The sequence below is a fragment of the Seriola dumerili genome, unplaced genomic scaffold (genome assembly GCF_002260705.1).
Source record: "Seriola dumerili isolate Sdu_G_001 unplaced genomic scaffold, Sdu_1.0 BDQW01000290.1, whole genome shotgun sequence".
NCBI lineage: Eukaryota > Metazoa > Chordata > Actinopteri > Carangiformes > Carangidae > Seriola > Seriola dumerili.
Window position 1 is genome coordinate 165,671 of NW_019174545.1, and position 15,356 is coordinate 181,026.

Below are 15,356 nucleotides of genomic sequence, written 5' to 3' on the forward strand. Positions count from 1 at the left end.
TCTGTCACTAGCTCTATTCTTCCATTTTAGCGTTTATTGCAGTTTTTATTAAACAAAATTCCTTAACTGTTCTAGTTCATGAGCATGATATTGTTTTTGATACTTTTGAAAAGTGCTAGATAAACATTATATGCAGGCTTAAAATACAGTCATTATAATTCAAGGGGAAATCTTTTTTCCAGTCCCTCTGCTGTAGCGTTTAGACGATGTCAAACAAAGAAAAAACAGCTCAGCAATGTCAGATATGTCAGTTATCCACAACTTCCTTGAATGGAAACATTCGCCACATATTTTGAAAAGCCACACAATGGTCTGGCACATTATATTGCGTGACAAAGGAAAAGAAACCAACTTCCTGGACCAATGTTAAATAAACATATATATGCTATATAATAATAAAAACAGCAACAACAATAATAATAATAATAATAATAATAAAGTAGCAATACAATGATTGATTTTCTGCTTATAAACTCTTAACTAAAAAGTTTGCTTCCTTTACTGGATTCTAAACAAATATGGAATATATAAACCCCTTTACACGATCAAGTAGGCTTCAGTAAAATATGAAAGCATATGTCCAAACAAATTCAGTTCCTATATGCAACCCTATTAAGTTTCAACAAGACAGAGATTTTTGGGCATTAAAATCTGCGCAAATTCGGCGCAAAGCAGGAGAGGTTCCATCTTACACTGACAATGTGTGTTATTTCTCAGTGAGCTGGACAGAATCAGTGTATTTCGACCAAGCAGTGAGATCATGACACGATTGTTCATGCTCCATTTCATCTAATCGAAGAATTTAGCTGACTCTCTACAAGAACAATCAGGCTTCCGGGAAATTACCGACAGCAGCAAGCAAACTTGATCAGCATCAGCGCTGTTTACAGTTAGTCATCTGTAATTTGAGCCGTAGTCATCATAATAATTGGTGTAAGATATGCACTACGCAATGGAAACTTTTGGCCTTTCCAGTGCCTTTGTCTTTTTGAAAGATGTGATTTAATTTTTAGTTTATGTGCTCCACAATTAGGCTACGTCATGATTTGGAAAATTAAATCTTATTGTCTTTGTGTAGATTATTACACGATACCTTTAATCAGTTACAGAAATCCAACATTTGAAGATCCAGATTTCCTGGCTGCTATGCACGATACACCCAGCGGCCTCTTTGGCCTTTTTGAATCCTTCTCCACATGTAAGTGCAGTGAGTCAGGAAACGTTTTTAAGTTGTGAAAAAAGCTAATTGTATCACAATATTAATCTACACTTTGAAGAGTAAAGAAAGCAAGGTTTATTTGGCAGGCAGGTGTGTTAATTTGTGGTCTGTGGTTATAAGATGGGCTTCAGCATGATGGCATTATAAGAGATAAGGTCAACAAATACATAGTCTAATAACTATTTTTAGGAATTTTTATTTTCAAACAATAGGCCTACTAATCTTTTTCCTTTTCCTTTTTTGACATAAGATAATTTGCATGAAACTGTTCGGTCCTGCCTTAGGCGCAACTAGGCGCAAACGGAACTATGCTAGAAGTGAATTGCAAACATGACGGTGGAAACTGAATCATGTGTCGGCCTTCCAAAGAGCAACCTGGCTTCCAAACTGCAGGGAAAGTAAACACAGACAGGAGAGAGAAAACTCCGAGAGGTCGACAGTATGTCACCCACTTTTTCTCAAAGTAAGGTGAGTGTTGTAAACTAACCTGTTAGCTTAGTCCACAGTGAAACAGCCTGTTTTGGCTCCCATTACACCAGTTATTTAATATCTTCACAGACAATGAGTGTTTACATTTCGCTCCTCTTTTAGCCGCCATTTACAAAGTTTTAACAAGCTCTTGGACCTAAACTAGCTGTCCTGCCCCTGCCTGGCGCCAGGCCGGACACAAGCAGCCCTGTCTTCCCGACCCCATACCCCTATCAGTGAACCAGCCGTACTGCCAGCTGAAGGAGGAGGAGCAGCGCTGTTCTGAATCACGTCAGTTGGCATACTTGCAAGTGAACGGGAATTTAGTCATTATTATATTAAATGACCCTTTTCAATGATAATACTTAAAACACTATTTTTTTTTTCACATAATGATCGTTGTGTGAATTAAAAACTGCCATCTGTATTGGATACTGGACAGCTTGAAGCACGAAGTCAGGCACTGAAATATGATTATTTGGTGATATGTAACCGCAGGTAATTGAATATTCTGCAGGTTTCAGTGCTGTTTAATGTTTTATGTAATTTAAGTCAACAAAATGGTATTAACTGGAATTTTGGTGATGATGATATAATTAATGTTAGCACTTGTAAAATGTGGCTTTTATTAGACTTCTTATAACAGGTATCAATTGGTGCCACTGCTTGAAGACTCTGATTCTGAGATTATAGCCCATATATTAATTTGCATTCAACAAACTTACTATAATAGTTTTTTTTAAAAGAGATCAAATCAATAGGCTACTTTCTAGTGCCAATGAGAAAAAGGGGATCAAATCAGAACTGACCTGAATCATATATGCGAACTAAGCGCCTGCTTAGGACCCTCGTTGCCACCAGAGCGCGCCAAAGTGCGCTTTAAATGTCCTGTGGAAATGTCCCACAAGAGAGCTTGAAACAGAGCTGGACCAGAGTGGCCAGGTGCGCTGAGTGGAATTGAGGCTCAGCCACATGTCGATGTTGTCATGGATGGAGAGCACTGCTTTAACATGGACTGTGTTGAGTTGAAGGGAAATCACCTGCAGTCTATTGGAATAATAAATCTATGGGACTAAATTGTGCTTTTCGTTTTGTTAAATTATGCTTTATACTCTACTGAAAATAACTTCTCTCCTGGTTAGCATTCACCTCTCCTTCAGTGATTTATTATTTTTAACATTCTTCCACTGAAGAACTAAATTAGCACTGAATTGGATAGCACTGGATCAGTACTAGTAATACATAATCTAAATAAATATGACCTCTGAACATCCTGTCTTTTAATTTAGCGCCAAGCAATCAACCTATTTTGATTCTTTGCTTTCCTTTAACTGAAACTATTACAAAGTTTAAGACTGCATGATTTTAAAGCAAACATGAAATTTTATTTTTAATTTTTTTTAATTTATGATGTTTTTACCAGTATGGGCAACATATACAGAGTGTCTTAGTAAGGTGTGGGGCCACTACATGCTGCTAGTACAGCTTCAGTCTGCCTTGGCATTGATTCTCCAAGTCTCTGAACTCTACTGGAGTTATGGAACACCATTCTTCCAAAAGATATGCCCTCATTTGGTGTTTTGATTATGTGGTGGAGAGATGCACATCATCAAACACGCTGATCAAAAATCTCTCACAGGGGTTCAATTGGATCGAGATCTAGTCACTGCAAAGGGCATAGCATATGATTTGTGTCATTTTCATACTCAAAACATTCAGTGACCCATCATTCCCTATGGCATTGTCATGCTGTTTCTCCACTCATTTTTCAGGATTTTCCTTTAATTTGTCATCCATCAACAAATCAACAGTTAAACTTAAAAATCACCCCTGAGTCCTTAGTGCAGAAACTGAAATTCCTCCAAACCCACAGGTTGTGCTTGTGCCTTCCTTCCTATCCTTGAAACTTTGTATGTCAGTGGCAGCTGCTGGTCTTTTTAAAGACATCTTCAGATGCATCTGCAAACAAAATGTGTTATCTTCTGAACGATTGTTCTGTATCATGATGAATTTCACTCAGAGGCAGAAGTTGATATCTAAAAAAAATCATTTATTGACGTCAAATGTGACACAGTGTCTTACACTTATATTTGGGACAAACAAAAGTGTGTTCCAAAAATCTGTTAAAAATTACAGCTGTTACAATATACAATCATTTTCCAGACAAAGGCTGTGTGAATGTTACTGTATAGTGCAACTTTCAGAAAAGAATTAAAGACAATATTAAAAGGCAAAAAAATGATTCATTCAAAAAAAGAGAGAATATATCACATCGAGTCAAAGCTTTTAAATACTCAAATTATGCCATGGGTTTTTAAACACTGTGTTTTCTTGTAAGCAAGGTTGACTGTGATACTTGTCAGTTTTAACATGTTATTTTGTCTTCAATTCCTTTAGAGCAGGGTAACTTGAGGGAGGTTTCCTACTCAGTGAACAGCAGATGCCCTGAGAAGAAGCTGTCTTTGGTCAACCCGTTGCTACCATGGTTGGCCATCAGCCAGACCTTGTCTCCCTTTTGAAGCTTAACATACGTGTTGCCGCTGGCTGTGATGTACCCGTCCTGTCGCGTGGTGAATGAGTGAACAATCAGCTCTCCGTTACGCAGCAGATCCACACTGGCATCGTTCTTGTTGATCGTACAGTGGAACTGAAACTCGTAAACGCCAGGGTGCTCGCAAGTGAAAATCCCTGTCATGATGTCATAGCTCTTCTGTCCATTGTAGATGACGTCACGGAAGGTGATGGGCACGCCGGATTTGGGGAAGTTGTTTCCCAGTCGCACAGAGAAGGCAACATTCTCCTTGGTGCCAGAGTGTATGGGGCTTTCTCTTGGAGTGCGTAGCCCTTTTCCTGTGTGAAAAAGTATAATTAAAGCAACAGAACCGTCCCGTTTTAAAGTTACTTTGAGAATATTAATTTAAATATTCATGGATAATTGGACAGAAAGTGATAGACTTACTTGGTAATTCTTGTGTTCCACTTGAGTCTCCACCTACAGACAATTAAAGGATTAAAGGGAAAAATCAGTATTTCCAAAATACTCCAATGTTGGCACAAGTCATACTCAACTGTGTCAGAGCAGATTTCACAACATCAACTCACCCTCCCTCCATTGCGACTAGGTCAAAAGGTAGGGATGTCCTCACACTGGGTGTAACCAGATCCGCGAGGCCTGTACTGGAAGGGTCTGTCAGGTACTTCAGTGATGCCAGTGTTGTCACACATGATCCGGGCAAGTGATGTTTCCCTCAGGGACTCCCTCTGAGCCTCAGTAAAGACTCCCTCGTTCTCCCACCAAAGCCTGAAATTGGACAGTTTGTTAACATTTGAAGTCTCTGAATGAAAAAGGAACATAAAGGTGCAGCTAACACAGCTATGTCCACATATTTTATCAATGTTGGTCTAGTAATATACCTGTCACCCTGGCGGATCCTCTGGAACTGAGTGGCAATCAGGCAGGCAAACAGGGGTCCCACTCTTCCTCCACGGACAAACGGCTCAGCCACTCCTCCCAGCCACACATCGATGTTGTCAGGAGTGCCGTAGAGATTCAGAAGGTTCTTGGCCAGGTCAGTGTTGTTCATAACCTTCGCCAGCTGTGCCAGATTTCTTGGTTGTGACAGCCCACAGAACTTGCGCCATTTGTTGTAACCTAAAAGTAGAGACACAGGGTTAAAGTGTTGTCCTGTTCAGTTCCAGAGTGTAATCTGTAATGCCTGCCATAGCCCGGACATGTAGGCAAAATTAATTCTCAACTTTAAGGAAATGAAGCTATGAAGACTAAATAAATACCAGGAAGTCCATGGTCTCTTCCTCTCTGCATGTTGAGTGCACCCAGATCCAGAGCCAATTCAGCAGAGAATTTAAACAGCCTGTCTCTCAGCTCATCTGTCATCATGTTGATTCTGCGTGTTAAGCTTGGCCTGACGGCCCACCAGCCCCCTCAGGATTGGGTCCACTCCACCTGTAGAGTACAAACATATCATTAAATTGTGATCAATTGTATTCATTCTCTTTTTAAGGAAGAACAAAGAATTAAGGCTCTTGGCCAAACCTTCAAAGACGATCCTCCATGGTGCGAAGAAGGCTTTGTGAAGCAGCTGCTGGGGTATTCAGGTGCTCCTGATATTTCTCATCAAGACGAAACATGAAAGGCTGAACATCAGGTGAGCAAATCGGTAGGCAGCTGTGGCGAACACATTTGGAGATGCTGGGGTCCACGTTTTCATCATAACCAGATAGGTGGACAGCTGCTTGGCGATGAAGTCTGGACCAACAATGTGGAGCAGGTAGTCTCTGAAAGGTAAGAACCTGAAAAACAAAAAGAAACTGAGTGATTTGAACCACGCAGACACAATTGTTAATGCAAGATTGTGCTCTTCATGCAGCTAAGCCCCTCTCTGACCTGGAAGTATCCTCCCATGATCTTGCGGGCCTCCTGGTAGAGTCTCTCTCCGCCCAGTGAGGATTGAGTTTTGGCCAGGGCACGAGCCAGACGGTTGTGCTCACGCATCAACAGTGTGTGTAGAGAGGTCAGACAAATGTTCTCGTTGTTGCGCTCATCACCTGGAACACAAAGCAGAAGGTTTTTAACAATCACTATCAAATGTTGTTGTACAACCACAATGTGTGGTTAGTACTTGCACCGCAGCTTGTATATAATGTGCTTTGTTGCCACTCACCAGCCAGAAAGCAGGGCACCTCCTCTACATTGTCATTAGTAATGCGGATCGTGAGGCACACATGTTGGCACCCATGTTGGTGAAGGGCAGGAGCTCACGGCCATTGTCAGTGTACTCTGTGTTGACTCTCAATAGACCCTCATCTGTGGTGAGGTTGCGGAGGAAGCGAGCTTTGGTATATCATCTGAACCGTACACCTGGCCCGCATCAATGAAAGCTGTGAGAGAGTTCATCTGCTGACGGACAGTGCTCGCACCAAAAGATGTGGCCAGTGTTGCTTGATCCACAACCTGCTGCTGAGCGGAAGAAGGGTATGCACTCCTCTGACTTCTTGCCAAAACGGGGGTCTTTCTTGGAATCTGTTTAGACGCAAGAAGCAGTTAGCATTCACTATGTGAGTGTGACGTGAGTGTGGTGTGTGTGTGTGTGTGTGTGTGTGTGTGAGTGTGAGTGTGTGTGTGGGTGTGTGTGTGTGTGTGTGTGTGTGTGTGTGTGTGTGTGTGTGTGTGTGTGTGTGGTGTGATGTGTGTGTGGGTGTTTGGTGTGTGTGTGTGTGTGTTGTGTGTGTGTGTGTGTGTGGTGTGTGTGTGTGTGTGTGTGGAGTGTGTGAGTGGGTGTTTGTGTGTGTGTGTGTGTGTGTGTGTGTGTGTGTGTGTGTGTGTGTGTGTGGTGTGGTGTGTCTGTGTGTGTGTGTGTGTGTGTATTCACATATTTTCTTTTGTGATGCAGTGACACTGACCTCAATGGGGAAGCAGGGCTCTGTGCGTTCGCAGCTCTTGTCACAGTCAATACCATTATTGAATGAGCGATGACAGGAGAGTGAGGAGTGAAGGTCAGGTCGTGGTCAGTCCATTGGCCAAAGATTGTCACCAGGTGAGTGTAGAGAGGGTCGCTCTCCACATCAGAGTTAGTGTGCGCAGAATTTGGTTGGACACTTCCCTTACCTGGGGACAGGATGTAGACAATGATCACCTTGATGAAAGTGATTGATACATCTATCATTGATTATCTCTCATTTACAAGTGAGAAAATACATTAAGCATCACTGCAGATGTGATTAAATATTCAATTATAAACTGTTTTTTTACACCTCCTCAGCACTTCTCTTTCCTGACAATTATTCTCTCACAGTTTGTACAGCACATTGTTCTTTATATAGAATATATATATATAAATACATTACCAATGGAAGAAAATGTTTGTTGACTCTCAGTTTAGGGTTCCAGCCTTTAGGCAGAGAGATGCCATCCTCATACTCAGCAGGGAGCCAGCGGGTGAAAGGTATGTTGGAGGATCCCCAGCGAGTGTTTTCTCTATATGTCAGAGAACAAATCATCATTGATCTTGTTATCTTCTCTGTTTTGGGAATAAGTTTCATGGCTCTTCTTCGGGGAAAAGGAAACATTTAGCCAAATTATAACCAGGTACATTATCCTCGGTATCATTCACCTATTTTCATTATCTGTTATTTTGAAACGAAAAATGAAAAGTTCCTCACCCGTTATTGCAGGTGCTGGCTGCAGTGCGAAACATATTTAAACTTGGAGTTGTAGTGCAAGAAAGGGACACGGTGTCGGGGAGAGCAGCCTGTCAGATCAGCGACGACCTCCAGGTCCTCCTCAGAGATCAAATCTAATTCACAGAGGCAAGGGATAGACATTTTAGCTGACTAACTTAGTAACTTCAAGCCACCTGTATGTAAAATTAAAAAAAAATAAATAAATAAAAAAAGACACTGTAGTTTGGATACACACCTGTGGCATTGATGGAGCGTTTTGGACGTCTATTCAGAGACCTCTTCAACAGCTTCACAGCGACATCCATATAGTCTGCAGCACGGACAGCAGTGCGGGTTGGTCCAGCGGGTTGTTTCAACAGCCGCAGGACGTCTGAGGGACTCGCTGCATTCCTCCTGACACGATCAATGCTCCTGTGTTGTGTGGAGAGGTCCGATGTATCAATACAGTCATTCGGAATAACAGTATCATTTTTAAGGATCTATGTTGTTGTCCCTTTTCGGTTAGACCTACTGAAGANAACATCCATATAGTCTGCAGCACGGACAGCAGTGCGGGTTGGTCCAGCGGGTTGTTTCAACAGCCGCAGGACGTCTGAGGGACTCGCTGCATTCCTCCTGACACGATCAATGCTCCTGTGTTGTGTGGAGAGGTCCGATGTATCAATACAGTCATTCGGAATAACAGTATCATTTTTAAGGATCTATGTTGTTGTCCCTTTTCGGTTAGACCTACTGAAGATTTAACGATTTCAAAGCCGTTCAACGGGTTTGTAAACTCACTCTTGTCTGGAATATTCATAGGCATTATCCACCGTGGCCTTGGCCGCTGTCACCGCATCTTCGATCACGCTCCTGCTCAAACGCGATTCTGGAAAGAAAAAAAACATGTATTTTGTTTAATTTACTTATGATTCACTCTTAATGCGGATGTTTTTGATCAGTGCATTTCTGACACCACATATTCATATCACACAGTTACAGCATTTTACAGAATAACGTAACTGAAGACCCAAACGTACATTTCTTTAAGATCTGGTGTTTAATATAAAAATAATAGAATACATTGTATTAGGATGAGATTAGATCAATTACACAATGAATTCATTTAACTCTTCTAAGATGAGAGAGGCAGCACTCACCAGCATTCACCTGCCATTGCAAGCACAGGTAAAGTGCTGCAGCCAGCAAACACAGATAACGATTCATCTCTGCGAAAAAGACAAATATTCTCCGGTTATTTAGGCACTGGTCAAATTCTAACTAATAGAATATTTCAATATTTACTTCAAAACAAACATGAAAAAATGCTACTAACTGTGTATATGGTGTTAAAAATAAACAGCATTTGTAAAAGTCCCCTGTGTAAAAGCTGAAGCTCGTGTCCTCTAATGTTCCTCAGTATCCAACTTGAATTATTTGCTGTCATGATCAGTGTTTATATAGCCGCGACGCTTCATTTATGTGACACCTGTAGTCAAGAATGTTGAAGTAATCTTTGTCTCAGTTCCTCATCCATAGTATCCCTGTGATGCAACTTCTGATAATTAAGCCAATTAACATAACAGCTCTGGCAGTGAGGAACGCACTCCACTTAAAGTCAAACGTGGCATTTCATCAACCCGAATTGTTCACTTTAGCTTTAACTGCACTTTTTTTTATTTTTTAAAATGTTGTTCCAGTGTATTTTATTGCATGCTTATAATATATTGAGGATTTTTTTTTTATCCAGTTGAACTCCGTCATAGCGTTTAGACGATGCCAAACAAATAATAAGTGGCTCAGCAACGCCACATAGGTCAGGCAGCCTATCCACGCTTACCTGAAAACATTCGCCATCCTTTCTGCCAACCTACAAAATGGTCTGAGACATCATTGAGGTTGGTTTCTTTTCGTTAGTCACGCAATACGTTACTAACAAAAAGAAACCAACCTCCTGGAACAATATAGAAAACAAAACAAATAAATAGAAGTAGGATAGAAACTGATTTTGTTTGGACATAGTGCTTTCATGTTTTACTGTAGGCCTAGTTGGACGTAGTAATTTCTGAGCAATACACAGTGACAAAAGCAAACTGTTTCGTTTACTGGACTCTATACAAATATGGAATATAAATACCCCTTTACATGATCAGGTACAGTAAAACATAAAAGCATCATGTCCAAAAAATTCAGTGTCCCTTACATGTAACCTAGTTTCATATAACACAAACAAAAGCCAACATACAGTTTGTGCTTTTTTTGTGCTAAAAGCGAAATAAGGTCATTTAATATTTAGTTTCACTTAATGATGCTCCATGTGAAATTTGTATTATGAAATTCAGTGAAATTTTAAGTAAGTATCAATCCAAATTTTCTAACTATGTGTGTTCACTGGGAGACTTGAGTTGATGTGAGCCATCCTTGAACTTATTACTAACACTGGTGCTTTTCACAATAAGTCAATATGTCAGTTGTGAAAAGGCCAACAACCACAGCAGAGCCACGAAGCTGCTGTGCCCACACGCCTTTTTTTGTTTTTTTTTTGCATGCAAACAGACTTTCAACTGGACAGAGATGTTCAAATCTGCGCACATTCGACGCAAAGCATGGGTAGTTCCATCTTACACTGACAATGTGTGTTATTTCTTAGTGAGCTGGACAGAATCAGTGTATCTTCGACCAAGCAGTGAGATCATGACACGATTGTGTTCATTCTTCATTTCATCTAATCCAAGAACTTTGCTCCTTTTCTATAAGAAATCAGGATTCGTGTGTTCCTGATCGAGAAACTTTTCCATCCAGGGCACATGGTGTAGTAATCACCAACAGTGGCAAGCCAAGCTTTACCAAATATCAAGGTGGTTTACAGAACACCACCTTATAATTTGAGTCATCATAATTAAAGTAATTAGTCAACCCATCTAATGGGAAGGTGTGGGCCTTGCAGTGCCTTTGCCTTTTTTACCATTATGGTTTATTTTTAGTTTATGTGATCCACAATAATATGGTGCTGAACCTGAAATTTCACTGTCTTTGTGTAGATATTACACACTCAGTTGCAGAAATCCAACATTTGAAGATCCAAATTTCCTGGCTGCTATGCAGGATACATCCAGCGGCCTCTTTGGCCTTTTTGAATCCTTCTCCACGTGTAAGTGCAGTGAGGCAGAGAACGTTTTTTAAGTTGTGAAAAAGCAAAATGTATCACAATATCAATCTACAGTATAAAGAGTAAAGAAAATAAGGTTTATTTGGCAGGCAGGTGTGTTAATGTGTGGTCTGTTATAAGATGTGGATGGGCTACAGCTTGATTGTATTATAAGAGATAAGGTCAACAAATAGATAATAGCTAAAGTCATATGACATAACTGCTGTTGTCTTAAAGACTCCTTATTCTGAGATTAGAGTCCACATAGTCATTTGGACTCAACAACTGTACATAAGCCTGTTGCTTATGTTACATTGGAACATGTTTCAGGTGTGAGTGGTTGCCACACCTCTTCACTTTTGAGAGTCAAGTCCTGAGCATGAATTTACTCCCATCTGATGGAAAACTACTGCTTGTATTCTTGTAGCTGTAAGGATGCAGTGCAGGGTAAACTCACCTCCACTCTCTTTATTTCATTGCACACCAACCAGCTGGCAGTCCAACAAACTAGACTGATGTGTTGCCGAATCTTTAACTAGAAAACACAGCTCTTTAAGTGAAATACTCTACATATACTGTAGCATATCAAATATGCCCTTTAAACATATTTTCTCCTATTTTGAAGTTCTAAACTCAGACTCAGAAATTTGGAAGAGATCAAGCTCTGACAGAAAAAGGTTTGACTGTTACTGAAACCATTACGTGCATACAACCTTTATGATGATTATTATATAGATTTCTTTATTACATGTTATTTATTTCAATATTGTCTACACCAAGCCAGCATGACTCTTGTATGCTGTGTCGTGGATGTATTTTCTCCTGCTTTCAGTGTTGCCCAGTACGACACCAAAGATCTTCAAAGTGTTGTTATAAAAAGGAAATGCTGGGCCGTTTATTTATTACTTTACACTTAAAGTGATGTTAATCTTATATGTTAATTCATAGGTAGAACAACACTTTATTCCACACATTTTAATTTATTTAACTTTGAAAAAATGCATATCTTGTACATCATTTAGAAATTATCAGATGGTTCACATTTATTTGTTGAACATAAGAATAACATTTTAGTCTAAAGGGCCTGAGAAAATATGACCTAGGAATTTTCTTTTCATTTAAATAAGTAATGTAGGTAAACTGCACAAGGACAGTTATTTCGTTCAACACAACAAAGAAAGCAAATATTCAAAATCAAACAATGACACAGGGTTTAAACATTGTAGCTCTGTGTCAGTGACATCACATCAGTGTGAAGATCTCTTTAGATGGCCTGAGATGTAGTTGCCTTTAGTCAGACTGTCAGACCGTCATATTCTCCCTCCATGGACTGAGGTCAAAGGCAGGGATGCTCGTACATTTAGTGTAACCGGACACTCTGAGCTTGTACTGGAAGGGCTTGGCTGGTACTTCAGTGATACCAGTGTTGTCACAGATGATGCGGGCAAGTGATGTTTCCCTCAGGGACTCCCTCTGAGCCTCAGTGAAGACTCCCTCATTCTCCCACCAATATCTGAAATTGACAGTTTGTTAATGTCTTTAGCTGTGGCTAACTCAGCTATCTCCAGGTCTTTAGTACATGTCTGTCAGTAATGTGATTTCAGGTCTGCTTCCTGTCCGCTTACCTGTCTCCCTGGCGGATCCTCTGGAACTGAGTGGCAATCAGGCAGGCAAACAGAGGTCCCACTCTTCCTCCACGGACAAACGGCTCAGCCACTCCTCCCAGCCACACATCGATGTTGTCAGCTTTGCGATAGAGTTTAAATAGGCTCCTGGACAGTTTCTTATTTTTCAGAACTTTTGCCAGTTGCTTCTTATTTCGTGGTTGGGACAGTCCACAGAACTTGCGCCATTGGTTGTAACCTGAAAAGGAGCGTACAGTGTGAAAATAGGACAGTGTGTATGTTCTTTAAAGCCTGCAAAGACTTAGATGCAGACAACATCCCACAGATACAAGTCAAAAAATACAGAGAGCGGTTGAACCAGAGTAATACCAGGGAGTCCATGGTCTCTTCCTCTCTGCATGTTGAGTGCACCCAGATCCAGAGCCAATTCAGCAGAGAATTTAAACAGCCTGTCCCTCAGCTCATCTGTCATCATTTGATCCTGTGTGTTCAGCTTGGCCTGGCGACCCACCAGCCCCCTCAGGATTGGGTCCACTCCACCTGAGGAGCCCAAGAGATAGGAACAATTTAACTTTAAAGCTATTTTGGATCTCAGTTTAGCTGCAGTTTAGTTATATTTTTGATTGGATTACTTATAAGCCTCTGTCATGTGAGAGCACTGATAGTGCTGCTGATCCCACTGAGAATGTTGCCCCCTCTCTGCAGCTCAGTGTAGGTTTTAGCTGCTTTGTGTTAATTGTTTTTGTTGCTCATCTTGTTTTGTGCCAGTGGTTCATTGTACCTAAGCAATTATCTGCTTATTATCTGCTTGTCAGTTTCTGTCAAGTTAATAGGTTGTTGGCCATACATTGAGAAAGGAGGTTGTATAAGACATAAAAACATCCAATCTTACATAACATCCTTATGTAATGTCTTTACATTGTTCCCTGCAATGACATGAGTATGACAGCTGTATAATATGGTTGTATGGGTGTGTGGGCGTGATGTTTCTTATGTTCAATATGTGCAAGTGTTCTGGTATACTATAGGTCTGATACACATCAGGCTGAGTATGTTATCATGGGTTATTATCAGTACGGTTTGTTCCATTGAATGTCTCACTATTGTTCATTAGGAATCTCCGTTGTATATGTGTATATGTATGTATATATATACATATATATATATAAGCTATTCCTTTATATCTTTATACTAATTTATGTGTTTATTATCAGACGCTATTCGTGTAATTTCCATGACAACCTTCAAAGACGATCCTCCATGGTGCGAAGAAGGCTTTGTGAAGCAGCGGGGAGGGAAATTTGCTGTTCTCCTGATATTCCCCATCAAGACGAAACATGAAAGGCTGAACCATCAGGTGAGCAAATCGGTAGGCAGCTGTGGCGAACACATTGGAGATGCTGGGGTCCACGTTTTCATCATAACCAGGATAGGTGGACAGCTGCTTGGCGATGAAGTCTGGACCAACAATGTGGAGCAGGTAGTCTCTGAAGGTAAGAACCTGAAAAACAAAAAGAAACTGAGTGAATTGAACCACGCAAGGACACAATTGTTAATGCAAGATTTGTGCTCTTCATGCAGCTAAGCCCCTCTCTGACCTGGAAGTATCCTCCCATGATCTTGCGGGCCTCCTGGTAGAGTCTCTCTCCGCCCCAGTGAGGATTGAGTTTGGCCAGGGCACGAGCCAGACGGTTGTGCTCACGCATCAACAGTGTGTGTAGAGAGGTCAGACCAATGTTCTCGTTGGTGCGCTCATCACCTGGAACACAAAGCAGAAGGTTTTTAACAATCACAATCAAATGTTGTTGTACAACCACAATGTGTGGTTAGTACTTGCACCGCAGCTTGTATATAAGTGCTTTTGTTGCCACTCACCAGCCAGAAAGCAGGGCACCTCCTCTACATTGTCATTAGTAATGCGGGATCGTGAGGCACACATGTTGGCACCCATGTTGGTGAAGGGCAGGAGCTCACGGCCATTGTCAGTGTACTCTGTGTTGACTCTCAATAGACCCTCATCTGTGGTGAGGTTGCGGAGGAAGCGAGCTTTGGTATCATCTGAACCGTACACCTGGCCCGCATCAATGAAAGCTGTGAGAGAGTTCATCTGCTGACGGACAGTGCTCGCACCAAAGATGTGGCCAGTGTTGCCTGATCCACAACCTGCTGCTGAGCGGAAGAAGGGTATGCACTCCTCTGACTTCTTGCCAAAACGGGGGTCTTTCTTGGGAATCTGTTTAGACGGCAAGAAGCAGTTAGCATTCACTATGTGAGTGTGAACGTGAGTGTGTGTGTGTGTGTGTGTGTGTGTGTGTGTGGGTGTGTGTGTGTGTGAATGTGGGTGTGTGTGTGTGTGTGTGTGTGTGTGTGCGTGTGTGTGTGTGTGTGTGTGTGTGTGTGTGTGGGTGTGTGTGTGTGTGAATGTGGGTGTGTGTGTGTGTGTGTGTGTGTGTGTGCGTGTGTGTGTGTGTGTGTGTGTGTGTGTGTGTGGGTGTGTGTGTGTGTGAATGTGGGTGTGTGTGTGTGTGTGTGTGTGTGTGTGCGTGTGTGTGTATTCACACATTTTCTTTTGTGATGCAGTGACACTGACCTCAATGGGGAAGCAGGGCTCTGTGCGTTCGCAGCTCTTGTCACAGTCAATACCATTATTGAATGAGCGGATGACAGGAGAGTGAGGAGTGAAGGTCAGGTCGTGGTCAGTCCATTGGCCAAAGAT

General features: G+C 41.4%; 1 protein-coding gene across 1 annotated transcript in view; it reads right to left on the minus strand.

Annotated features, from left to right (window-relative positions):
* Positions 1-4,105: 4,105 nt before the first annotated feature.
* LOC111230776 (eosinophil peroxidase-like) overlaps positions 4,106-15,356 on the minus strand; it is a 13,536-nt gene continuing 2,285 nt past the window's right edge. The window contains exons 6-13 of the mRNA XM_022757603.1: positions 14,516-14,873; positions 14,239-14,399; positions 13,883-14,141; positions 13,010-13,180; positions 12,641-12,878; positions 12,333-12,528; positions 4,647-4,680; positions 4,106-4,537 (exon numbers count right to left, since the gene is read on the minus strand). Coding sequence (XP_022613324.1) covers positions 4,110-4,537; positions 4,647-4,680; positions 12,333-12,528; positions 12,641-12,878; positions 13,010-13,180; positions 13,883-14,141; positions 14,239-14,399; positions 14,516-14,873 — 1,845 coding nt within the window. The 3' untranslated portion in view covers positions 4,106-4,109. The remainder of the gene's footprint in view (positions 4,538-4,646; positions 4,681-12,332; positions 12,529-12,640; positions 12,879-13,009; positions 13,181-13,882; positions 14,142-14,238; positions 14,400-14,515; positions 14,874-15,356) is intronic.